Here is a 26,499-nt window from a genome sequence, read left to right as displayed (position 1 = left end):
GACTAATGAGTTTGCCGACCACTGTTCCAGACCATACTTTTTATCGTTATTTTAGGGCGTGCGCTTTCCACTCATAAAAAAAGTTTGCCGTAAATAGTATGTCATGTTATGCTGGCAGCAGCCTCATATATCTCGTGTTTACCCAGTCTTTTGCTTGCATCATTTTCTCTTGTGCTTGATTTAATCTCAGGTTGTTTTGTACAGTAATAGGCTGTGCAGGCTTGTAGGCTGGGAGCAGTAAACTAGACCATGTAGCCTGCGTGTATGGGGGGCTATACCATCCAGGTTTGTGTGAGTGCACTCCGTGATGTTTGCACAAAGGCGCAGTTGCCTAACAAGGGATTTCTCAGAATTATCCCCATCACTAAGTAGTGCAGGGCTGTGAAAAGGGAAGAACAAAAGCACAGGTGGACCCCCAATGGAGACATTCTGGTCCTCACAGAAGAACAGACTGCAGAAAGTAGCCCTGTCTGCAGCCCTTTCTTTCCATGGGTCCAGCTCACCAGGAGCCCTTCCACAGGGAGGAGGGTGGATGCTCTGTCCCCGCTGCTCACCCCGACCTTCTGACTTGTCCCTCCACCCACTCTCCTTGTTCACCCTCGTTTGAGCCCTTGGCTTTGGGGACTAACTTACAGTAGGTTCTTCTGACTCTCCTACTGGTTATAAAAACGATTAAAACAAAACAAAATTTTATCTCTATCTTGCTTGCTGGGGCTTTGGATTTTGAAAAATCTAGATTTGAGTCTTGGGTTTTATTCCTTAGGCCATGAGAAAAAGAGCACTGAAGACTTTAAATAAGTGAGTGATGTGATTCTGTTCATGTTCAAGGGAAACCATTCTGGAACAGTGTGAACTGGAAGGCAAGAGACGGATGCAGGCTGGCCAGCAGGTGGCAGCGGTCTTCATGGGTCCAGCTTTTCTCCTCCCTATGCACCCTACTATGTCAGTTCCCCCTTTACACATGGTGCCAGAATAGAACAAAAAATACCATAAGTGCGACTGACCAGCTCAGAATGTCATAAGATCATTAATTATTGTAGACTAGAGGCCCAGTGCTTGAATTCGTGCACGGGTGAGGTCCCTCAGCCTGGCCGGCGATCGGGGCCAATTGGGGCCATTTCACCCAGTCCCGATCAGGGCCAATCAGGGCCAGCCGGCTGGGGGAAGGGACCACGGGAGGTTGGCCAGCCGAGGGAGGTTGGCTGTGGGAGCGCACTGACCACCAGGGGGCATCTCCTGCATTGAGCCTCTGCCCCTGGTGGTCAGTGTGCGTCATAGTGACCGGTCGATCAGTTATTGGGTCAACCGGTTGTAATGGTCACTTGGGCTTTTATATATATAGATATCACTCTTCAGTCATGCTGCCTGAGATGACAATAGCTTTCGGTAACGTCACTATGCTGCTTTATATGGAGCTATTATCAACATACATTGTGGGGTCATGTTCTCATGTACTGTGTCCAAACACTGTTCCCTCGTCTGATATTTACACATTCAGTTCTTGCTACCAAAGTGCAGGTATTCCCATTAAATGTCATTTTGCTAGCGCTGCCCATTTAGTTAGTCCTGTGAAATCCTGTGTTCTGTCAACATATTTCTTTTTAAAAAATATATTTTTATTGATTTTAGAGAGAGAGGAAGGGAGAGGGATAGAGAAATAGAAACATTGATCGGCTGCTTTCTGCAAGCCCCCCCCCCCCCCGCCCCCCCCCCCACCCCCCGAAACACACACCTGGGATTAAGCCTGCAACCCAGGAATGTGCCCTGATGGGGAATTGAACTGGTGACTTCTTGGTTCATGGGTCAATGCTCAACCACTGAGCCACACTGGCCTGGCTCTGTCAATATATTTATTTTGTTTACTTAGCTTTGAAAAATCTGCAAATTGGACTAACATCTCAGTGATATTTTTATTCAAATCCTTGCTAAAATTTTTGAATAGGCCACGAGGAGAGAGGGTAGAATATGCCATTTACAAATTCAAGTAATAAGACTGTTTCACAAGCCCCTGTTTTGCTCTCATGTTCAAAAACACCAGAAGAATCTGTTTTTTTCAAACACCATGTTGAAATCTTGGCAAACTATTACCTTGGCCAGGGACACTTTCTAAATAGAAGAATGTGCTTCATCTTGCAAAACCTGTTCTTGATGAACCAATCTTAAATCCTAGTCATTACCACTTTCTTTTCCAAGGATCCACTGACAGTCCTTTGAACCAGCTCTTCCAGTGGTCATTTTTCAGTCCTCATCTTAGCTGGCCTTTCAGCAGGAGTTGACACAGTTGATTCCTCCCTCCTCCTTAAAACCTTGTCTTCCTTCACTGGCCCCAGGACACCACTATCTCCTGGCTGTCCTCCCACCTTCTGGCTGCTCCTCTTCAGTATCCCTGTGCTTCTTCCTCCTTTTCTCAACATCTCAACAATGGGATCCAGCTCAGTCCTGGGGCTTCCTCTCTTTTTCTAGTTATTTTAGTCCCTTGATAATTTCCACATTCTCTTGGACCTACCTCTCTAACCTTGGCCTCTCCGTTGATATCCAGACTCATGAACCCAACTAGATACCACATGTATTTTCTTGGATGCAAAATAAGCATCTCAAATGTAACATATCTAATGACAAGCTCCTCATCTCCATCCATCATCCCCTAAGCCAGACACTCAAGTAGTTGTCTAGTTTTAATCAATGCCACTTCATTCTAGTTGATCAGGCCAAAGTCCTTGGAACTATCTTTTCCTCTCTTTTGCTCTCATCCTCATTTAATCTTTCAGCAAAATCCGACTGTGTGTTATGCAGAATTTGACTACATCTTAGACCATGCCTCACCATCTTCTTTGGTTACCGGCCTGATTCGAGCCATCATCACTGCACGGTTTATTACACGAACCTCATAACAGGCCTCCCTACTTCCATGGAAGCCTCCCTTCAATCTATTACACATAGAGTGAACTTTGAAAATGTGAAGCAGAGCATGTCACTCCTCTGGTAAAGGGCTGCCATATCCCTAAGTAACACTCCTAGTCCTTCCAAGGGCCTGCAAAGCCCTCTCTAGTCCAACCCCCTTCCCTGCCATTCTTTCCCCAAGTCCCTCCATTGCCCACACTGGACTCCGTGCTGTGCCAGGAACACATCAGGAATGCTTCCCTCCTGGGCAATTTGCACTCATAGTTTCTTCTCCAAGAGCCACAAATCTTCAGGTTTTACTAAAATATCTTCTTGTGTCAAAGACTTTTAACACTGAAACCTTCTCCTTCTAACATGGTGCCTCTCCCTGCCCTGAACGGGCCTTTTCCTGATTGGATTTTGTGGGACTAGGAAATACAGCGAACTTCCTTCTTGTTAAGCCACTGAGATTTGAGAATGTGTGTATTACAAGATCTAGAATCATCTTCACTAACAAATCCTATGTATGTTTTTCCATGAGCCTATTCACATCTCTCTGCACTCTGACAAATGCATGGAGCCGGTAGCCTTGGTTTCTCACCCCGGCCCACAAGCTTTCCAGGGAAATGGGTACATTCTCTCAATAGTCCCATTGCCACTATGTCTGTCACAAGCAATTCTTCTCTGTCACAGTGAGGTCCACGCCACATTTTCCCTTGGAATCTCTCTACGTGCTGGGGCAGAAAATTGTCAAAAGAAGGAAAGAGGCAGCTCTCTAAACAACGGGCTTGGGCTAGGGACTACCTGGATCCTGTTGAGAGAGAGCAGAGAGTAAGAAGGAAGCACGATGGAGGAGAGGCTAGTGTGTGGTTCCGCCTGGGAGGGATCCTGAAACCAGCTCCAGGTGCCTAAGAAGCTTGGCATTTGGCTCCCAGGGCCAGGCCAAGAGGCAGGCGCTTGTCCATCCTGCATGAGAGGCGGCGCTGAGCTACTGGCAGACCCGGCCACTGAGGCCTTGGTGTGTGCCCTTTGTGTGGCCTTCATGGAGCGGTGGCAGCCGAGCGTTTCCAGGTGAATAAGAGCAGAGCCCTGACGAAGGGAGAATGACAGACAAGGCCACCTCCTAGGCCAGAGAAAGGAATTCCTAGAGGCTCAGTCCAGGCGCCCTGGTACCTCCCTCACGAGGGGGCTCCCAAGGGGAAGTGGTGTGGCTGGGACCCCGAGCCTGGGGCAGCTATTGGCTGTTTGGCTTCAACTTTTTTCTTCTTTTCCTGCATAAAATGGCATTAAGGTAACACGTTTGCTCTGTTTGGAAGTAATCCTATATAATAAAAGGCTAATGTGCAAATAACCAAACGGTGGAACGACTGGTCGTTATGACGTGCACTGACCACCAGATGCTCAACGCAGGAGCTGCCCCCTGGTAGTCAGTGTGCCAGAAGCCGGCTCACAGCTGGTGAGCACAGTGGTGGTGGCAGGAGCCTCTCCCGCCTCTGCAGCAGTGCTAAGGATGTCTGACTGATAGCTTAGGACAGTGGTCAGCAAACTGCGGCTTGTGAGCCCTGGTTTGCCGCTCTGTTGACTAATGAGTTTGCCGACCACTGGGATAGGGGCTTAATCACAAGGAACAACAACAGCCTGTAATTATTGGAATTGAGAGTCTAGGTCAGTGGTCGGGAAACTCATTAGTCAACAGAGCGGCAAACTGCGGCTCACGAGCCGCAGTTTGCCCACCACTGGCTTAGGAGAATGGGTGTCAGTTGGACATCCCCTGAGGGCTCCCAGACAGAGAGGGCACAGGCCCGGCTGAGGGGACCTCCACCCCAAATGCATGAATTTCATGCACCGGGCCTCTAGTTATTAAATATCAAGCATAACTGGCATTAACAATAATAAAGATTTATTGAACCATGGTTCTAAGGGCTTTACAAATCAAATTAACTCAGTTCATCCCCAACTCTATGCTGTGGTGCTATTATAATCCCATTTCACAGAGAATGGGACCTGCCACAGACACTCTCTCCCCTGGCTTTTGGAGGAGTCCCCAAGGAGCCGCACGACCACCTGAATCACTGGGGTGCTATATGGAGCCTGAGTGTTCATTCATTTACTCCAAAGATGTCCCCTGAGTGCAGGTGGCAAGCCTTGTGCCCACGGTCAGGGACAGGAAACCTGGGGCTCGCTGGTGGGGAAGACAGACCCATAACCAAATTGTATGCCTCAACATGAAGAACCAGATCCGAGATGCAGATGCAGAGTGGGGAGAGGGTAACACCCTGGATGTGTGTGTTCGGGATGAGCCAGGAGGGCAGAGCTGCGGCCTGTTTACCAAAAGGCACTGGTCAGCGTGATGGGCTCAACCCAGTTTCCCTGGAAGCCACCTGGCACCTTTCTGATCTCGTTCTTTCTGCCCTTCCTGGTCCCTGCCCTCTGAAAGGGCACTCGGTGATGCTGACGTCAGAAATGACACGTGGGGACCACACACTGCATTCCAGGACACTCGTCCTGCTGCCCCTTCCTGTTGCCCCAGGGACAGGCCCGGCTTAAATGGGTGGCAAGGAATGCCCAGCTTTACTCGGCCCTGGGCAGGGATGCCTGCCCAGGGCCACAGGGCGGTTGCTTTCCTCCTGCGGTGGCCTTCCTGGTTCCCTGAGTGACTCATGGGAGGCAGCAGGCCAGCCTGGGGCAGAGGAGGAGGGTTGTGGCCCAGGGCCAGCCTGGGGCTCGGGCCTGGGCTGCCCCACGTGCCAGATCTTATGGGATGCCCAGGGGGGATTCTGTTTCCATGTGGACGGACATGCCTGTTTTCCAGAGCACAGCAAGGTGCCCTGATTAAGGGCAGGGGTGCCCTCGGAGGAAGAAGGGAAGGGCAGAGAGATACATGTTTTTGGCCTGAGCTCCATCAGATAGTGGAGAAAAAGTACATTCTCCCGGGGAATGCAAGGTACGCTCTGTCCTTGAGGTGCCATTTTCCCAGACAACAGGGGTGGAGGCTGTGGTGGGCGGAGTGCTGACTGTGCCATGGGCTCGGGTCTCCCCACCCTGTCCATGGCACGCACAGTCACTCTCAGGGCCGTGGCCGGCTGAGAGCAGACTGCCTGGCGGAACCTTCCTTAACGTAGGCAAACGCAGAAGGAAGCATACTGAGGGCAGGGATTGAGGTCAGGGTGGAGCTGAGAAAGCAGAGAACAAGGTTTCCCCCACCGGGGTTTCCCCTACCGGGTGGGCCCTCCCCTCCAAGTACCATGACCTCATTAAGCAAAGGCCCCAAGCTTTTCACTGGAGATGAAAAGCTGTAGATGACCCTACAGCAGTGATGGGCAACCTTTTGAGCTTGGTGTGTCAAACTTCGCCAAAAAACTGAGCATAACTCGGGTAGTGTGTCACTTTGAGGAAAAAACTAACTCCAAGACTCTAGTCGCAAATGTTTCATCCTCAGGAGCAGCAAATGTTTCATCCTCGGCATGCGGCCGCGTGTCATCAGAAATGGCTACGCGTGTCAGTGCTGACACGCATGTCATAGGTTCGCCATCACTGCCCTACAGTCTCCAACCTGTACTGGGGGCGGGGGAGGAGAGGGGAGGAAGGTGATGAGAGTGCAGACATCCTCGGGCCCCAGACAATGCCTCTCTGGTGCTGGGAGACCTGCACTCCACTCTCACCTGCGCCCTCTGGTCCTAGATGCTGGGCTGAGGGCAGGCATGGCCACACCAGAGCTGTGCTTCACGCACAAGGACAGGGTTCGGGGTGCTGTGCCCACTCTGGCAGCATTTCTGCCTCCAGCCAGCCCTCTCTCTCTGGCTTTGTGCTTGATGCTCCCTCCTTGGGGTGAACTGGGTCTGAGAGAAGCCAGGCCCTGCTGTCCACACACTCCTCACTCCCTGGTAGTTCACACACTCCGCACAGTCCTCCTGGGGTCTGAGCAGGAGCACCAAGCACCGTTGCTCATGATTGGCGTGCCCCACCCATGGACCCTGTCATCCTCCCCAGAACATCCCAGCGTTGCCTTAAGAAGAAAGCTCTGCTAACATGCCAGGGACCTTTCTCCTAGTCACCCAATTCATCCTTCCGGGCCCAGATCAATTCCCACCTCCACCAGGAAGACCGCCCTGTTGCCTGCAACTAGCCATGTCTTCCCCCTCCCCCTGTATGCATTTGCAATGTTTAACAACCGCCCCTGTCTACTCCACTTCCTGCGTGCCTCCTCCCGCCATGCCTCCTAACACGCTGCCCTAGGAGCTGGGGGAGAGGTCACATGCTGTCCCCATCCCTCTGAGTTGCTTCCAGTGCAGCCGGGGAGATGAATGTACAGAAACAGCCAACTCGCGTGGTTCCATGGGAGAGAGTCACAGCACATATTACGGGGATAGAGGAGGCAAACACCTCACAGATGGCATCAGAGAAAGGACTTTCCTGCCCCAACCGGTTTGGCTCAGTGGATAGAGCGTCGGCCTGCGGACTGAAGGGTCCCAGGTTCGATTCCGGTCAAGGGCATGTACCTTGGTTGCGGGCACATCCCCAGTAGGGCGTGTGCAAGAGGCAGCTGATCGATGTTTCTCTCTCATCGATGTTTCTGGCTCTCTATCCCTCTCCCTTCCTCTCTGTAAAAAATCAATAAAGTATATTTTAAAAAAGAAAAAGGACTTTCCTAACAGGATTTGGATGGCAGGGGTCAGTCGAGGAAGTTTCTGGCAGAAGAACAGAGTGGACAAAGGCATGGAGACGGGAAAGAGTGGATGGATAAGTGGGGAGCCACCGGGATGGGTGCCCACCAGGCCAGCTCCTCCAGGTTGGCCCAGTCGGCCGGCCCCTGGGCTTCCCTCCCGCAGCCTTTGCTCACGTTGGCAGCGTCCTGCCCAAGGCCATTTGTGGGCAGTGACTTGGGGAGGCTGCAGGAAGAGGTAGAAACATTTTCCATGCACGGGTAGCCCTGCCAATTGGTACCCCGGTCAACACCAGGGTGCCTTCCAGGGGCCCCCATTTCATGAGGCCCTGCAAAGGAGACGGCCTGCCTGCCCGGCGAGGGAGCTGAGCATTAAACCAACACTGCTCAGCCACCCCATCTGCTCCTGCGGGCTTGTCCGGGAGCCCTGTAGCTGGTGGAAGTCCAGCCAGCCACCCTGTAGCAGCCCAAGTCGAGGCTGATGCAAGGACAGGGAAAAGAGGAATGTTCCTGGGGCCGCTGGAGGCTGTGCCCGAAAGCACTGCTTGTCTCTGCCACCCAGCAGCCCTCTCCTGCTGGACACCTGGAGACGCCCTGCTGGCCTGCCCCGCTGAGGTTCTGTGCCCCGGGCGGAGCGGTGGCCGGGGCCCAGCGGGGCCAGGTTTTCCTAATGGGCAAAGTCAATTTTGTGGCTGAAAGGCTGGCCTATGGCAGTGGTCGGCAAACTCATTAGTCAACAGAGCCAAATATCAACAGTACAACGAGTGAAATTTCTTTTGAGAGCCAAATTTTTTAAACTTAAACTTCTTCTAACGCCACTTCTTCAAAATAGACTCGCCCAGGCCGTGGTATTTTGTGGAAGAGCCACACTCAAGGGGCCAAAGAGCCGCATGTGGCTCGAGAGCCGAGGTTTGCTGACCACTGGCCTATGGACTCTAACCAACAAATGAGGCTTTGGCTTGTCTACATGATGTGAGTCACCTGGGCATTCCCGGGGAGCTTCTGATTAAGTGGTTCCAGGTGAGGCCTCTTGTGTTGTTTTTTTTCTTGTGTGTGTGGGTTTTTTTTCTTAAAGAAACTTACAAGACCCCTAGAAGAAGGCTTGGAGTTAGAGAGAATTGGACCCACAAATGGCTACAGAAGCTTACTGTGTGTAAGGCAGCGGCACCCTGGCCTTGTCTGTACCTCAAACATTCTAAGATTGGCCTAGAGAAGGTCTTTTGCCTCCCCTGCAAAGGGAGACCCTCATTCGTGGGGCAATGCTGCCCCCTGCTGGTCTATACTAGAAACATCGCCCTTTCTCCAGGTGCCTGGTGTCAATCCAGGCAGGAAGTCAGGTGTCATGCCTTTACCCTTCCTCTCTTTCAATGCCTCATTCTGAGAACGACAGTGTCCCCCAATCTTGTGCCTCTTCTGGGGCCTCTCATTTAAGCCCCTCTTCTCATTTAAGCCATCAGTCCACAGGCAGATCCTGCTAGTCCACACCTCGTCCTGAATTTGGTTCCGTTTAACACACATTTGATATGAACCAGGTGTGTGCTGGCTGTTACAGAGAAAAAGAATGCAGAGGGGCGTGGGGCGTGGGGCGTGGGGCGTGGGGCGTGGGGCGTGGGGGCAGTTCAGGCACGTGGATAGTTTCTGTCTGAGGTGACGGCTGGGCTGAATCCTAAAGGAGAAGCCATGTGAAAAAGGGGAAAGGAGATTCCAGGCAAAAGGACTGGCAAAACAGAATATTCTGGTGGTTTAAATATAGAAACGGAATTGTTTCCTTTTTAGTCCACTTCTTTGCTGCCACCAAAAAGACAGAATGCAAACATTTCCCCTCAATTTGTGGGCAGATTTAAAGGTTAAGAAAAAGAAAAACAAGTTTTTCAGTTGCTTAAATTCGACCCTGGGTGTTAAGGGCCTCCTGGCCTATTGGGGAAGAGCAAGACAGAGGCCCAGGTTTTCGGAGGAAGCTGTGATGGGGAAGCAGGAGGCAGAGAAGGCGTCTGCCTACTAGCGTCCTCCTGGCCAGTGTGGGGACAGGGCTCTGGGTCGCCACTCCCCACCTGGCCCCTGCGGTGCCCCAGAGAAGTATCAAGGCCCCAGAGGGAAGTGGCCCTTTTAAGGGTCTCTCAGCAACTCCAATCCCATTCTCTTCCAGCCTTGCAAAAAATGTCCAGGTCCTAAGAATGGCAGAGACATCCCAGAGCCAGAGTCCCAGAGCCAGCAGACCTGTGCACCCCACGCTGAAAGAACCCCGAAGTCTCCATGGTAACCCAAGGGGACAGATGCCAAGCACCAGGCCGCTTGGTCCTGTGAAGGACTAGAGAACCGTGATGTGACCCCAGAAGTAGAGAAAGGAAGTCCAAACCACAGGAGGAAACAAAGGAGCTCAGTGTTCTTGCACACCAGGGTCGACAGCAGGTTCACGCTGGTCATAGGTACCAAGAAGGTCAGGACGTGGATCAGCTAAAATGGGGAGGGCGTACCCATTGCGCCGCTGGCTGACCAAACTGTCTGGGTGGTGAGTGGGAGGCCAGTAGCCTAGGACATTCTGTGGCTCTGGAGGATCCAGGGTCCTAGCCAAATGTTTCTACCAGGCGGCCTGTTCTGTGCCCCCGACAGTTATGGTCATTGGGTTCCTGAGTGTCAGTTCTTGCATTTGTCTTGGGGCCAAACTCAAGTGGGGGCAAATTTGATAATGTTCTGCTTTTGCTCATTATTCTTCAGCAAGAGAATGATATGCCTTCTAAAGCCAAAAAAAATAATAATAATCATTCAGTGGCCACCTCCGTACCCTACCCTCCACCACCCATGGTCCCAGGATGGAGCCCAGACTCCCACAGGCCCTGGCTAGGCATCCTCATCTGCATTACCTTTCCTCACTCCTCTAACTCCAGCCCTAGGAAGGGCTCTTAGCTCCCAGGAGTCTCCTGACTAACTCGTGCTGGTCCTTTAAGCATCGTGTTTCGTCATTTCTGAATCCCCTCCTGCACCACCATGGCTGAGTTCAGGGTTTCTCTCGTGCACTCCCACATGCTCTGGGCTTGCCTTTAGCACACTCCCAAACTACCTGCTCACTTCTTCATCTGCTTTACCAGACTTCTAAGTGGCTTCTGTGGCCCCAGCACAGCAGGGGGGTCAGCAAGGTTTCTTAAAGGAAGTGACAGGCAACATGAGACCTAAAGGATTGGGCTGGAGGCAGAGGCATGATTTTAAGAAGAGAAATTGTACGTCAGCATATGCAAAGGCCCTGTGGTTAGCAGGAACTGGGCACACCCAAGAAGCATGCTGCGGACACTGTGGCTGGAATGTAGAAGGAGTGAGCAGGTGGCATGGAATTTGGTCTGAGAGGTTTGTTTAAGCGTGGCAGGAAGGCACTGAGATGTGTTCAGCTGCTGAAAACAGGATCCTAGATCTGCCATGTCTTCTCTTCCTCCTTTTGCTCCCATTGAGCACTGCCTTCTGAGAACAGTTCCCCGAAGCCGGCTCAGGTGGACTCATTTGTCTCTTTCACATCCTCCTTCTACCGGGTGAGGCAGGCATCTTCCTCATTCCTTCTTGCTGTTTCAGGCCATTTTTTCCTTAAAACTTCCTGGCTTTGAAGATCAAATCACCAGCCTGCAGCACCTACCACCCCTTGTTGGTGCATTTTCCCAGAAACCCCAGATCCCTTCCCACCATTCCTTTTATGGGTCTCTCAGCAACCCCATCCCATCATCACTATTCTCAGGACTACAACTCCATGGAGCTCAGTCCCCTGAACTCCTACCCTCCAATAGTCTCATCCTCTACCCTAAACTCTATCTCAAATAGTCACTCGGGTGACTATTAGGCCCAAGACTAATGCCTGATGTCAGTAATAACTGCCCCCCCCCACACCCCAATCTCAAGTTGGTGCCCCTCCCTCTCTGACCAGCACCTCCCAGCTCCCCAGCTCACTGCTCCCGAAATCCCATCATCAACAACCCTTTGTTATTGGACTAAAGGGGTCCGTGTGCCTGCGCACATCAAAGCCCAATAAGACACCAACAGTGGTTCGCAGCAAAGAAAGTAAGACTTTATTTCAGGACGTGGCCCACGCCTGAGACGTAGCTGAGCTAATGCTGAAGACCTGGCTTCCCAATGGCTTCCAGGGGATGGGCCACATGGAGGAAGGTCATCAATCCTGGTGGCTAAGGGACTTAGGGTGGTGATCTCTGCCAACTGGTCGGCACTAGCATGGGGGGTAGTTGATCATTGCGTCTGATCCCGATGTCAACCATGACCTCGCTTTGTCTGATTTCACCGCTTTTCTGGGCCTGGAGCTGCAACACAACTGAGGCCTGGATGTTATCTCTGGTTTGACCTAAATTCTGTCTCTGAGGTCAACAGACCAGAGAGGCTTTGGTCCTAAGATTATGACCTCATTGTCCTGAGGGCTTAATAATCAAGGGAGTGGACGTGCAAGGGAGAAGGAAGCAGGTGAATCAGGGTGCTGGATGAGGTCAGTTTGAATCCAAGGGAGATAAAGGAGAAAAGGTCATATTAAAGAGATGAAGGTTTACCCTGGCCGGTGTGGCAGTGGCCTGTGCACCAGAGGGTCAAGGGCACTACCGGGTTTGCAGTTCCAATTCCTACCCCGGGTTGGGGCTCTCTCTTTCTCTCCCCCTATCCCCTCCCTTGCACTCTTTCTGAAAAAAAAAAAAAAAAATCAATGGAAAAAATATCCTCACTCCTAAGATGAGGATTAAAAACAAAAAGACAAAAAAGAAGTAAGTTTTTGCGTGGCCACACCTTCATTGCAGTGGGATCACTGACTCTGTAGCTTGTCCCGTTCCCCCCATGTCCTCTCACCATACCTCCCTCAGCTTAAATTCCATGGTTTATCACTTCAACAGCTTCTCTTGTTATTGTACCCTCATCTTCAATACCCCCCTCCCTTTTTTTTTTTTTTTTTTGCTTCACTGTGTTTATTTGGCAAAACTCTAACCCTGGTGAGCTCCACTTTTGCGCCCACACCGCTGGCCGCGGCTGGAGGAGGGCACACAGTCTTCTGGACTTTAGGTCTTGGCGCTCACCTCAAGTGGGCCTGAGTTGCTGGCTGGCAGTCATGGACCCATTCACTCTCCCACAGGAATATTTTCTACCTTCTTTCTCTTCAGCCCTCCCCTGCCTCCTCCTCCTCCTCCCTCCTTTCTCCCCCTCCCTCCAGCCTATGACCTTGCTTCCTTCTGCACTGAGGAGAAGGAGCCCTGGACAGAGCACTTCCTCAAACTCCCACCTCTGCAGCTCCCCCACACCTGCATCTGTGTGCCTGTCCTTTCGCTTTTGTCCTGTCCCTGGGGGGAAACTGCTATGCAGAGACCAACCCTTGCTTGGACCTCATCCTCTCTCACCTTCTCCAGGACATCGCCCCAGAAACTGCCTCCACTCCTACCTGGTCAAGTGTTTCCTTCTCTCCTGGGTAATTTCCCTCAGCATACTAACAGACTGTCCCCGTTTCTCAGCTCCCTCTTACAGTGAAATCCTAGAATGAGCTGTCTGTTCTCATTGCCTACAGTTCCTCTCCCCTCTTAAATCTACTCCAATCAGCTTTTGATGCCCATGAGGCTAACTCATATGGTCATTCCTTAGTCCTCACTGAGCACGAGCTCTCGGCAGCTGTTCACATAATGGATCACTTCCTTCTCCTTGAACCATGTCTTCCCTTGATCTCCAGACTATCACACCCTTCTGGTTTCCTTCATATCTCTTTGTTCTCTTCTTTTGCTGAGCCCTCTCATCTCCCCTGCTTATTAACCTCTTCACCGTGTGCACTCTTCTGGTGGCTCATATAATCATGTGGCTTCAAATGCAATTCATACACTGATAACTTCAAAATTTTATATTCTGTCAAGGCCTCCACCTTGAAATCCAGATGCTTATATCCAATCCAGTGTCAATATCCAATTGTCTCTTTGGTGTTTTCGCTTGGAAACATTGTCCCAGCCATACCCTTGACCTTCTCCCCTCAAATCTGTTTCCCACAGTCTTCCCCCTTCAGTAAAGGCCAACTCCATCCTTCCAGGTGCTTAGGCCCAAAATCTTGGAGTTGTCCCTGACTCTTTTCTTTCTCTCACTTCTACATCCAACCTGTAACCAAATTATGTTAGATCTAACTTCAAAATATACTCATAGGTTGACCATTGCTCACTATTTGCGGCCATTTTGGTCCAAAACCACCCTCATCTCTCACCCAGATCACTACAAAGGCTCCCAATGCATCCTTCCGATTCTACCACAGCTCCCACCAGCTTTCTTAAAACAGCAGCCAGACTGACCTGGCAAAGACATTACTCACAGTAAGAGCCCAGCTTCTTAAAATGGCCTGCAAGACCCCACATGATCTGGCTATGACCTCCTCCTCCTCCCTCTCTCTCCAGCTCACGCTATCCATCCACCCAGGCCTCCTTGTCCCCCACATTGCAGGCACGCTCCACCCGGAGCTTTGCACTGGGTTTCCCTCTCCTGGCTTCACCCAGATTATCTGCACATCGTACTTTTTTGCCTCCTTCTGAATGAGATGTAACTCACCCAGATGATTCAAATTGCAACACCACCACCACACTTCCAAGCCCCTGGCACTGTCCTATTGTTTTCATGGCATTTCTCAACATCTAACAGATTCTGTTATTTATTTGTATTAAATTTATTGGGTTGACATTGGTTAAGATTATATAGGTTTCAAGTATACATCTCTATGCTACATGACCTTCAGATTGCATTGTGTGCCTACCACCCAAAGTCCAATCATCTTCCTTCACCATATATTTGACCCCTTTACCCATTACTACCCTCAACCCCCCTTCCTCTGGTAACCACCATACTGTTGTCTGTGTCTACGAGTTTTTGTTTGTTTGTTTTTCTTATTTGTTCATTTGTGCTTTCATATCCTACATATGAGTGAAATCATATGGTACTTAACTTTTTCTGTCTGACTTATTTCACTTAGCATGATATTCTCCAGGTCCATCCATGTTGTCGCAAATGGCAGTATTTCATCTTATGTTATGGCTGAGGAGTATTTCACTGTGTATATGTACCACATATTTACCCAATCATCTATCCAAGGATACTTGGTTATCTCCATGTCCTGGCCACTGTGAACAATGTTGCAATGTCTTTATTTTTTTAAAAATATATCTTTATTGATTTCAGAGAGAAAAGGAGAGGGAAAGAGAGATAGAAACATCAATGATGAGAGAGAATCATTGATCGGCTGCCTCCTGCACATCCCCTAATGGGGATCAAGCCCACAACCCAGGCATGTGCCCTTGACTGGAATCCAACCTGGGACCCTTCAGTCCGCAGGCCTGACGCTCTATCCACTGAGCCAAACCAGCTAGGGCAATGCTGCAATGTCTTTGCAAATAAGTATGACATCGAACAGATTCTATAATTTGCTTACTAATCATGTTTATTTTGGAGGTGGGGGACTTAAAATTAAAAGTTGACTCCTCTCACATACTCCACACTCTCTGTGGATCTGCACAGAGGCTCTGCTCCTCACCGCAGTTCAGGAATCCAGGTCACTGGATGGTGTCGCCCTGTGAGAGGGCAGAGGGAGCTTGGAGTCTCAGAGAGGCAAATACATGCTCTGTCTGAAAGACACTCCCACCTCATTGGCCAGAAGTAATCCCATGGTCCCCACTATCCGCAAGGGGCCAGGGAAGAAAACCCTATCATCTGATAAGAAGGTGGGAAACGGCAAATACTCGATAGACAACAAATGATTGCTAAACAGTCACTATTTATTAAATGAATAAATGAATCTATTTGAGGGAGTGAGTTAGAGGTTTTTGCGTCTGTTGAATCCTTGTCTAATGGAAATTGAGAACGGGGAAGGAATATGATATGGGATTCAGCAGTTAATATGATGTATAGACTGAGCAAGTCCAGATTTTCATTCTCCGTGAGTAGAGGCAGGGTAAGAGTGAGTTAGAGAGAGATAAAGATAGAGAAGGGAGAAATGTAGATGTGTTCTGATGTACGTGCTGGGTAGAATGCAGACAAGACACCTGCAATTTGACCTCATTTGTTCCTAGAGAATATATGACATTTTGGCACCAGGCCATTTGTTCAGTAGACGGTATCTATGTTGTAGTCAGGCACTGGGGGCCTGGCTAAGAATCGGCTGGTCCCTGCTCTGAAGGCAGCTTATGACCTGTTATGGTTGCAGTTTGCATGTGTCATCTCACAACATCCCTTCAGTGAAAGGCTCTTATATAAAGTATCACTGATGATACCTGCCTGGCCCAGGTCACACCCTCCCGGGCTCCCGGCACCTGGTGACAGGCGAAGAGGGGGTAGAAAGGCCAGGCCCTCTGGACCTGGAGCTTTGTTTGTGGGCTGGTTTTAACTACAAACTCAATTTCTGTAATAGATATAGAGCTATTAACATTATTGCTTCCTGAGTAAGCTTTGCCAGTATGTTTCTTTCAAGGAATTTTTCTATTCTAAGTTGTCAAGTTTATTGAGATAAAGTTGTTTATGTCCTTTTAGTATCTATAAAAACTGTAGAAATGTTGTATCTCCCATTCCTGGTTTTACTAATTGGTGTTTTCTCTCTCTCTCTCTCTCTCTCTCTCTCTCTCTCTCTCTATTTATCAGTCTGATGAGAGGATTAACAATTTTATTGGTTTCAAACAATCAGCTTTTGTTTCATTGTTTTTTTCCCTATTATATTTTCTTTATTTTTATAAACATATTATATATATTTCTATTACATATTATTTACTTATGTATATTTTATTCATTTCTGTTCTAAGTTTAACATTTCCTTTAGTATACTTACTTTGGATTTACTTCAATCCTCTTTTCTAGTTTCTTAAGGTGCAAACTGAGGTCATTATTTGGGGCCTTTCTTCTTTTATCAAATAGACCGTTTGTGCTATAGGCGTCTTGTGGTGGAATTTGTGTCTGTTCACTGATAAAACCCTCAAGTCTAAGACAGGAATCAGCACAGACAGGAATCAGTAGTAAATGCTTGTCAAATGAATTAATTAATGCCTCCCCTTCACCCAAAACCCTCTGAAGAGTTCCCAATGTATTCCAAACGCAGGCCATTCCTAACTCAATGGTCAAGGCCCCACCCAGTGGGCCCCCTGCTGCTTCTCTCCGTCCTGTCCTGCTGTCCCTCCTCAGCTACACCGGCTTCTTTGCCGACCCTCGGATATGCCAGGCTGGGTCTCAATGCAGGGAACTTGCAGTTACTATTCTTCTGCCTGAACACTCACCCCACCCCATTTTTCTTGGGAAAGAATGACTGTGCTCTGTGCGGAGAGCCTCTGCCATCTTTCCCCTCACCTTTCCCTCCCCGGGTCCTCCCAGATGAACACACCTGGCTTAAGACTGAAGGCTGAACCCGGCCCCTCCGGTCCTCATCTTCAGAGCAACCCACCTGGAGCCATCACAGCTCTGCCCTGACCCCACTCACCCCATCACCCTGGGGTGCTCGTCACAATCAGATGAGGACTGGAGTCAGCCGAGGCAGGTTCACCTTATGTGGCCCAGCCACTAGCCGATTGTTGATGCTTTCCTTTTATTTTTATTTGTTACATACAGGACATAAACTGCCTCTTGGTTATTTTCAAAATGTAAGGGCATAAAACGGTGCAAAGTATGCTTTTATAGTTTTTAGCCACTTAAATTGTGTTTGTATCTCCATCCTCCACACCCACCATTCAATTTGATTTGTCCGAGGTTTTCATGGCCTTTCCGAGGAATAGGCAGGACCAGTCCTCGGCTCACCAGCCAGCAGAGCCCACAGGGAGTGATTCTGCACTCCAAGGGCCCTGCCCTGAAGGGACTTGCTTTCAGGAACCTTCACACTTCTGGCTTCACGCTTGCGGCCAGAGCTTTCTGGAGAGAGGCCTGCCCCAGTTATGCTCAGTGCAGCATTTGGAAAAGGAAAAGGGAGGTGCATGTTTATGGAAACCTCAAACACCTCTCCTCATCACCTATGAATTCCCTCTGTGTTCAGGCAGCCGAGCTAGACAGCTGTGAAGAAAGGCGTGTGTGCTTGGTGGGGGCCTTGGGAAGAAAAGGTCCCTTGTACCCTGGCCAGGCCCGGAGGTGGAGCCCAGGAGGACAGGGGAGCCAGGGGCTCTGCAGCAGCAGCAGAAGCCAGAATCCCAGAGGCAATGCGCAAGTGAGCCAGAGGGGGTGCCAGAGAGCTGGAGGCCCATCCCCGTGCAGAGAGAGGCGGAGCCAGGGGAGAAAGGGCCAAGGAATAGGTGTGACATTTCTGAAGGTAGTGAGACTCAGACTCATCCTTCAAGGTCCAACTCAAAAGGCATCTCTGTTGGAAAGACTTCCCCAAAGTCCAGGCAAAGACAGTTCCTCCTCCTTGCTACCAGCATGGCCTTCCCCCAGCAGAACCGCCTGCGGATGGCTCTGAGTTCTCCAGCACACCAGTGTGTCCTGAGAACCAAGGAGGAGGCAGACTGGGCAAGTTAGCATGGCAGCCCCGTGGCAGGTGATGGTCAACTGATATGGTTTCTAGAAACAAAGCAATGAACCTGGCTGGCTCAGTGGTAGAGTATCAACCTATGAGCCAGGAGGTCATGGTTCAATTCCAGGTCAGAGCACATGTCCAGGGTTGTGGGCTCAATCCCCAGTGTGGGGCATGCAGGAAGCAGCTGATCAATGTTTCTCTCTCTGAAATCAATAAAAAAAATGTATTTTTTAAAAAAGCATAATGAAAAGACAGCTGTCCTGGCTGGACACCAGCAGGTAGGCATTCATGAGAACCATGGCCTCCTTGGGCAGCTGGGCTGAGGGAAAAGAAAGTCTTCTGGGGGATTCCCTGCAGTGAACCCACATAGACGTGTCATGCAGCCTTGGGGGCGAGGGAAAGAGGGTGGAGTCAGAAAATGCCAAACGTGAAGCCACTGAAGGGACAGGGTGTGGGCAGCTCGTGGTCGAGTGGCTCAGAGTGCAGACACTGGAATCAAACCACAGCTCCTCCGCTCCACAGCATAGTGACCGGGCGGCTGTGACCCTGGAAAGGTACCGAGCTGCCTGTGCCTCAGTTTCCTCAGTATGCAACCGGGAATAACATGGATAGCAGCCACTCCATCAGCATGTGGTGAGGGTCAGTGGAGACATTGCATGTAGTGTGTTGGCATAGGGTTGGCATGGGTGAACATGCAATGAATGTACACTGTTGTCATGAGTCTGGGAGTGGGGAGGGACACACACACACACACACACACACACACACACACACTCATCCCAGCTCCCGCTCTCACCCCCACAGGCCCCTCCTGAGGAATTCAGCCACTTGCTTGCCAAAGCCCGTACGTTACGGCCACTTGGGAAATTCTGAACAACAGTGTTGGGATGTGGGATGATAAGTTGCTATGGGAGATATTTTAAGTACCTACTCTCTCTATCATCCTACATCCCACCCCCAACACCAATGGTTCTTCACCTTTTCTGGGTCATGCCCCTTTAAGAAATGCGTGAGAGCTAAGGATCCCCTCGCCTGCCCAGTGCATATGCACATACCTGTAGCGCTGCACACTTTATTTCAAGGACATCAGGATTGGAACCTGTCCCAAACTTTCAGACCCAAAGACCCGGAGGCATCTCCCTGCTGTCTCCCTCCCCCTTGGAAGCCACACCTACAAAGTCAACCTGCTTCTCTGCATCACACTCTGGAAATTACTGTTCAGAAAACAAGTGTTGGGTGTCCTTGCCGCAGCCCTAACAAGTCTGTGGGCTGTAAAGGAGCCCCGTGAGCCGTGTCTTCCCTAGAAACACGACAGCATCAATGAGGGCAGCTCACTCTTCTGGGCACTGTTGTATTCCAGACGCTATGCTAAGCTCTTAATATGAATTATTTTATTCGTCCTCCCGAGACCTCTATGATAGGGATACCATCATGATCCCCACAGAGAGGCTAAGTAACTTACCCCAAGTCACACAGCTAGTGAGTGGTAAGATTCCAACCTAGTCCCAGAGCCCTGCTGTCACCCACCTCGGGACATCACAGTTCCTATATGCGTATCTCCTATTTGTATGTCCCAGACAGGCCTGGCATCTGCATGAACAAGGAGAGAAAATGGTCTCCTTGCACCCCTACCCGCAACTAAATGGTCATGGGCATCTTTAGCCAGTGACTACTTCAGAAAATCCTGGGAGCACCTCCGCTCAAACCACAGCTCTGGGAAACGTGGGGGCTGGAATAGGGAGGTGGGAGAACAGCCGGACACCGCGTCCTGCCTCCCAGGGAGGGAAGAGGCATGCCTATCCAGGAAGTGCGCCTGTGGCCAGGGGCCCACGGACCTCTGAGGGCAGGACTGAGGGAGGGGCTGCTGGCTGTGCTGGGGAGAAGGAATGAGAGTGAGCAGGAGAGGGAGGCCACCTGCAGGAGGACTGAGCAGCCTTCCTGAGGGGCGGGGGAGGAGGCTGGCCCGCAGGAGGGGAGGCGGGGGCAGAGGGAGCAGCGGGATCCTTCAGGCGGTGGGAGAGGGCAGCCCCACTGCTTCCCGGCTGCGGTCTGGGGTGCAGGCAGGAAGGTCGTGTTCCACCGCCCCACCTCCTGCGCTCTCTCTGCAGCGGCTGGACGGGACACAGAAGCCTGAGGGACAGGGACAGCATCTCTGCCGATTTGCACCGAACTCAGGTTCCGGCTGCTGAGAGGTCACATGTGACGGCGCTGGGCTGGGGCCCACGCTGCCGTCTGCATCTCCCAGGTGAGCAGCTGGTGGCGTCCCCTCCAAGGTGGAGAGCGAGGCTCGAAGGCATTGGGCAGAGGGGAGGGTGGGAGCGGGCTGCCCTGCGGACCTAGTACAGTCTCTGGAAGGAAACAGGGAGAGGAGCCGGGCCAGGGACTGCAACCAGCCCATAGGCCAGGCTTCTGCAAGTGTCCACGTCGGAGGTGGGGGAGCTGGAGCTGCACTCGGGCCACTCCTGGCTGGCAAGGGTGGAGGAAGGTGCGGGCACTGTGCTCTGACAGCCTCTGCGGGCAGCACAGCGGGAGAGCAGAGGGGCCAGCCACGCAGCATCAGCGCTCCTCCTCCAGACCAGGAATACCTGTAGCTTTGCCAGAAAATCCCACCGACACCCTGCCTTCCTCTCTGTCCTGTTGTGGTCAAGAGAGAGCCTCTGGCAGCTATGGAGGGGAGGACCGAAGCAGGAGGGGTCCCGGGGATGTGGCTGCAGGCAGGGGCGGACTGCCTGCTGAGGAGGCATCTCCTGGGGAGGGCTGTGTGCTCCCTGAGGAGGCTCACCTGGGGCCCAGAGGAAGGGGAACGAGACACGGGGCACGTAGAATGGGCCACGTGTGCTGGAGGTGGGGTGGGGAGTGGGTGAGGTAAGCGGTCTGCAAACAGTTCCCCATGAACATGCACAGCGTGTTGTCCCAGAGAAAGACGGACGCCGAAGAAAGCCGTTTCAATCACTCGCAGCTTTGCTGCCCCTGTTGGTGGGCCCACAGTCCCTGATCAGACATGCTGGGGTGTGTATGTCATAGTCAGCTTGCTAATGCTGTGCTCCTCTATGAACTACACACACACACACACACACACACTCACACACACACACACGGCCACTCTCTAAGAACCACTGTGCTGAAAATATCTCAGACCTGGTTCCCTGTCAAGAGAGAGGCCAGCCACACTCTGACAGGTTCTGGGGATAGAGCAGAGAGGTCGGAGGAGTCCCTGGGCTTCAGGGCACAAAGGGACACGAGTCACTGACACCCCACTCACTACTACATTGCGTTCCCCGAGACTTCTGCATCCAACTCAAACGTGAGGACTTCTCTCCATTGCTCCCCGCTCCACACACACAGTCGCTAAGCTTACAGTCAGGCAGGAGCTGCAGGAGGAGCTGGACGAGATGGGGGCCAGTATAACAGGGCAGGACACGACCACTCGGCTGCCATGACCGTCCATCTTGAACCTCCCAGCATCCGGCGGAGGCGCAGAGGTGCCACCAGCGCCAGGAACAAAGCACTGGTCACCGCGTGTGGCCGCCACGTGCAGGGGCTTCAGGCAGGCTCTGCGGCAGGAGCCATATTTCCATCTTGCCGATGAAGAAATCAAGGCTCAGAAATGCCTGTGGAGGCACAAACGATTTGTCCACGGTTTGGACTGCTTGGTAAATATCAGTTGAATGAATGAATGGCTACATCTGGCTGAGGGTGACAGAATGGCTCCTGCCTCAAGGGTGACAGAATGGCTGAGGGTGACAGAATGGCTCCTACCCCATGTGCAGAGCTGGCTCCTCTTATCCCTCTGAGCCAGCAAGGGGGTTGGGGGACTGGGGTGAGGGGGGGAGAAGCTTTCTGAAAGAAAACACACAGGTGCCCTCGCCGGTTTTGCTCAGTGGATAGAGCGTCTGTCTGCGGACTAAAGGGTCCCAGGTTTGATTCCTGCCAAGACCACATGCCCAGGTTGCAGGCTCGCTCCCCAGTAGGGGGCGAGCAGGAGGCAGCCAATCTGATTCTCATCATTGATGTTTCTAAATCTCCCTTCCTCTCTGAAATAAAAAAAAAAAAGAAAGAAAAGAAAATACACAGGCGCTGAGATTTGACCACCCCAGGCAGCGGTCTCTGCAGCCCATGGTCTCTCTCCTGTGGAGGAGGGTACTCTGGGTCAGCAGGAGCAGGGAGGAGCTCAGCGGTGAGGCTCCGAAGCCAAGGTTCCTTGGCCCAGAAAACACAAGGGGCTTTGATGCCCACAGGGCACAGCGGCTCTTCCCCAGGATGCTGTGACCGCTCTTGGGCGGGGCCCAGCTGCAGGGCGAGCCTCAGTCTGGAGGCCACATCTGGGGCCACGCAGCTCTAGGTTTAACATCAAGACCTCGAAGTTAGAAACCCCAGGACTGCTGTCTGTGAGCTGTGTGGCCTTGAGCAGGCCTATACCCTCGTTAAGCCTCAGTTTCCTGACCTGTAAAATGGAAAGAATAATGACAGTAATAGCATCTATCTTAAAGGCTGCTGGGAGGAAGACATGAAATCGTGCTTGTGGAGTGCTTAGCATATTGCCTGGCTCAAAATGTCTGTCCAGAAAATGGAGCTACTAGGAACTACTAGCCCTACCACCCTCTGGGTTCTCAGGTGGTCCCCTCCAGACCAAAGCAAACTCAGGCCTCTGGTGAGGAAATCTGCTCTCTCTCTCTCTCTCTCTCTCTCTTTCTCTCAGTAGCCAGCCTCTCTCTACAGCAGCTCCTTAAAAATGTATCACTCACACAAACAATCCTTATTCATCAACCCCAGCTGGTTTTCTTTGTTTCATGCTATCAAAACCCTAAGTCACAGTACGTGGGGATACGTGCACCCCTGGGGTCCATTGCAGGGCGGGGGGGAGAGGAGCAGGGTCCATTGTGGGGCGGAGGGGGGGGAGGAGCAGGAATCCCTGAGGCCATGGGATAAATAAGGCAGGCTTGGGAGTTAAACATTTAAACTGAAGGTAACTTAAAACACTATTTTTTATATTAAAACAAATGTGACACAGAATGTGCATTCTCCGGAGTGTTTAAGAGGAAGCAATGTCTAAGGTAGTTCAAGCTCTCTGTGGGCGTGTCTTCCTCCCCCGGGGGTTATGTTTACCTGCCCAGCACTGGGGGTTCTTCATGGCAAAGGCCCAAGAAGCCCTAAGAAGCCGCGAGGGGCTGCTGTATCTTCTTGGCAACACCCTGGCGTTTCTCTGACTCACCCCCATTCTCCCAGGGGCTTGTGTTTGGAAGAGGTGGCCCACACAGCCCAGTGCCTGGGACATCACGGGATGGCAGACTGGTGCCTCTGGCAGGGACAGCAAGAGCCGGCCTGGTTTTCAACTTCCTGTCTGGCCGGGTAAAGAGCCCTAGAGCCTTGGCTGGTTTGGCTCAGTGGATAGAGCATCAGCCCATGGACTGAGGGGTCCCAGGTTCAATTGCAGTCAAGAGCACAGGGTGCGTGCAGGAGGCAACTATTGATGTTTCACTCTCTCTGTCTCTCCCCCTCCCTTCTACTCTTTCTGAAAATCAATGAAAAAAAATCTTCAGGTGAGGATTAAAAAAAAAAAAAAAAGGCCTGGAGAGGCCCAGACCTTGCTTCCCAGCCTCACATGTGGCCTTCCCACCAGCTAGCACTTGGGGGTTGAGCCCCCTGGACAGGGCCAGGCACAGCTGGCACTCAACCAACGTCCCACCCTTGCCATCCTGGACAGCACTGCCTGGTGGATCTCCCAGCCAGTGGCACCTCCGAAGGGATTCAGGCCGACTGTGGATTTTCAGCAGGCCCGGCCCCTGCTGCCGCTGTGAGGCACAACAGTGTGGCTGGCATGGCTGCCAGCTGGACACAGACCTGTAGTGAGGACCTCAGTCCCCCAGGCGGTGAATGTGATCGAGCACATTCTTTGTGATCTCCTCTCCACCCTGTCCTCTTTGCAGGTGTCCTGAGCCAAGCAGAGGCTCTGGCTGCGAGGAGGACGAGAAGTGCCTGAGCATCATGGCAGAGGGGGACCCCCAGGACAGGGGGGGCGAGGGGTCTCCTCTCTGCAGCTTGAAGGAGGAGCTTCATGAGCCCCGGAAGCTGAGCATGAACGTAGAGAGTGAAGATGAGGATGGTGGGGAGGCAGGAGACCAAGAGAGCACAGCTGACTCCCATCACCCTGCCTGTCCCAGGGGCAGCTCTCCAGTGACTCGGGACAATGCCGACTTGCCGTGGTGGCAGCCTCCCAGCGAGGAGGACGAGAAATTCTCTGACTCTGGTGCTGGGGTCGCGGGGGAAAAGCCGGTGGCCTCACGTGGGAAGTCCTGCGGAGGAAGAGATGAATCAAAGACCACCCAGACCCACGCCTCCCCCGGGGCAAGCGTGGCTCAGAGCGCCCTCTTCGGCGGCGGCCTCTCACACAGGCTGTCAAGTCGGAAACAGCCTCCTAGGGACTCATTATCTGCAGGCGATGATGGAGACTTTCCTGGGACTGGAAGATACTCCTGTGCACAAAGAGGTGTAGACATGTCCCCAGACAACTGCTCCCCCGCGTGTGTCCCCAAGCAGGAGACACACACAGGATCCCAGGGGTCGCCCACCACAGCCACTTTGGCCGTGGCAGGGCCGGCGAAAGCGAGGACTGGCCAGCAGGGCCAGAGACCGGCGGGCGCGGGCGGACAGGAGGAGACGCTTCCTTGCCAGGGCCTGCGGGGCAGCCGAGCCTTCCAGAAGCCCACCGACCCGCCGGGCGCGCAGATGCGAGGCGACAAGCCCTACACTTGCGAGCTGTGCGGCAAGGCCTACTCCCACCGGGGCACCCTCCAGCAGCACCGGCGCCTGCACACGGGCGAGCGGCCCTACCGCTGTCCCTTCTGCAGCAAAGCCTACACCTGGTCCTCGGATCACCGCAAGCACCTCCGCACCCACACGGGCGAGAAGCCCTACCCGTGCCCCGACTGCGGGAAGGCCTTCGTGCGCTCCTCCGACCTGCGCAAACACCAGCGCAACATGCACAGCAACGACAAGCCCTTCCCCTGCGCCCAGTGCGGCCAGACCTTCAACAAGCCGCTGTCGCTGCTGCGCCACCAGCGCGCGCACCTGGGCCAGAAGCCCTTCCGCTGCTCGGCCTGCGACCGGGAGTTCGCCGTGGCCAGCCGCATGGTGGAGCACCAGCGCGTGCACTCGGGCGAGCGGCCCTTCCGCTGCCCCACCTGCGGCAAGAGCTTCACCAAGTCCTCCAACCTGGTGGAGCACCAGACGCTGCACAGCGGCAAGAGGCCCTTCAAGTGCGCGGACTGCGGCGTGGCCTTCGCGCAGCCCTCGCGCCTGGTGCGCCACCAGCGCATCCACACGGGCGAGAGGCCCTTTCCCTGCGCGCAGTGTGGCCAGGCCTTCGCCCGCTCCTCCACCCTGAAGCGGCACCAGCAGATCCACTCCGGGGAGAAGGGCTTCCTCTGTGCCCAGTGCGGCAGGGCCTTCCGGATTGCCTCGGAGCTGGCCCAGCACATCCGGGGGCACAACGGGGAGAGGCCCTACCGGTGTGAGGACTGCGGCCAGGCCTTCACCAGGTCCAATCACCTGCAACGGCACCGAGCCAAGCACGGCACCTGCAAAAAGGAGCCCATCCCCTCCTGCGACGAGTGAGGGCTCCACCAGTGACTCTCAGGGAAGGCGAAGACGCTGTCAACCTCACTGCTTGGCACCTTCCTTTGTGGCCAAGCCACGCGCATGGCACTGCCACCTACGCCCCCCGTAGCCCCTCCTTCCAGTGGGTCACCGGCCATGGCTATGGGGAAATCCAGCCAAAATGGAAAGTTTGGGTTTGGCAGCTATTAATCACTCATTCCTTAGAAAAACAGTCAAGAAGGTGGCCATGAGGAAAGGATTAGAGATAAAGGAGTGCGGGTTCCTTGAAGGCCCAGCATTGCTTTATCTCATTGTTTTACCTCTGACTAAGGGAACTTCCCGCGCCTGCGCTGTCCACAGAAAAACACACCAGCAATGACTCTTGGCACTCAACATTCACGAATTTTATTGTCGAAATGCATGCACACAGAGCAGTTATGTTACCCCTGACATGAACACAACAGATCACCCAGGATTTCCAACAAAAGTTCGTTCTGGGAAAGAACTTTTCTGTAAGGCATCAATTCAATTGCTAGAATACTCAAGCAGATGTCATTGCTCGACAAAGAACTAGACTACGAACTACAAACTCAGTGACCCATGAAAATGTTGCCAAAGATGGGATGACTCCGTGTTTCATCAAACCAGAAGAGGGTATCTTTTGAAAGCTGAGAGGGAAGCTTATTTTCAACAGTACTTGCCCTCTCTCCATTCTGCATTAAACTGTACCGGAGCAATTAAAATTCTTCCCTCATGGCTGGATAATATTTCTCTCTCCTCCTTATTTTCTCCTTAACCACCCCCCACAGCCCTGGTCAAATTGGCTCAGAGTGTCACGGTCTCAGGAGTATCAGGCGCTCAGTAGATTGGCTCAGCGATTAAATGGAGCTTCTATAAA

At 52.3% G+C, this 26,499-nt stretch overlaps 1 protein-coding gene and 1 long non-coding RNA gene across 2 annotated transcripts in view; both read left to right on the top strand.

Annotated features, from left to right (window-relative positions):
• LOC114233097 (uncharacterized) overlaps window positions 1-20,145 on the top strand; it is a 167,108-nt gene extending 146,963 nt beyond the window's left edge. The window contains exon 5 of the long non-coding RNA XR_008555140.1: window positions 20,114-20,145. This is a non-coding gene — a long non-coding RNA (uncharacterized LOC114233097). The remainder of the gene's footprint in view (window positions 1-20,113) is intronic.
• A 3,791-nt stretch (window positions 20,146-23,936) lies between these two features.
• Window positions 23,937-25,646, top strand: ZNF648 (zinc finger protein 648). Its single transcript, XM_008145918.3, has one exon. It carries the CDS (start codon window positions 23,991-23,993, stop codon window positions 25,617-25,619), a length of 1,629 nt encoding a protein of 542 aa, XP_008144140.2. The 5' UTR covers window positions 23,937-23,990; the 3' UTR covers window positions 25,620-25,646.
• The last annotated feature ends 853 nt before the right edge of the window (window positions 25,647-26,499 follow it).

Source organism: Eptesicus fuscus, chromosome 22, assembly GCF_027574615.1.
Source record: "Eptesicus fuscus isolate TK198812 chromosome 22, DD_ASM_mEF_20220401, whole genome shotgun sequence".
NCBI lineage: Eukaryota > Metazoa > Chordata > Mammalia > Chiroptera > Vespertilionidae > Eptesicus > Eptesicus fuscus.
The sequence above is the reverse complement of the archived record's forward strand: the minus strand, read 5'-3'. Positions and strand labels throughout refer to the sequence as shown.

Bases quoted from the DNA above. Each gene is read 5' to 3' on its own strand.
- ZNF648 (XM_008145918.3), top strand. From the start codon at position 23,991: ATGGCAGAGGGGGACCCCCAGGACAGGGGGGGCGAGGGGTCTCCTCTC.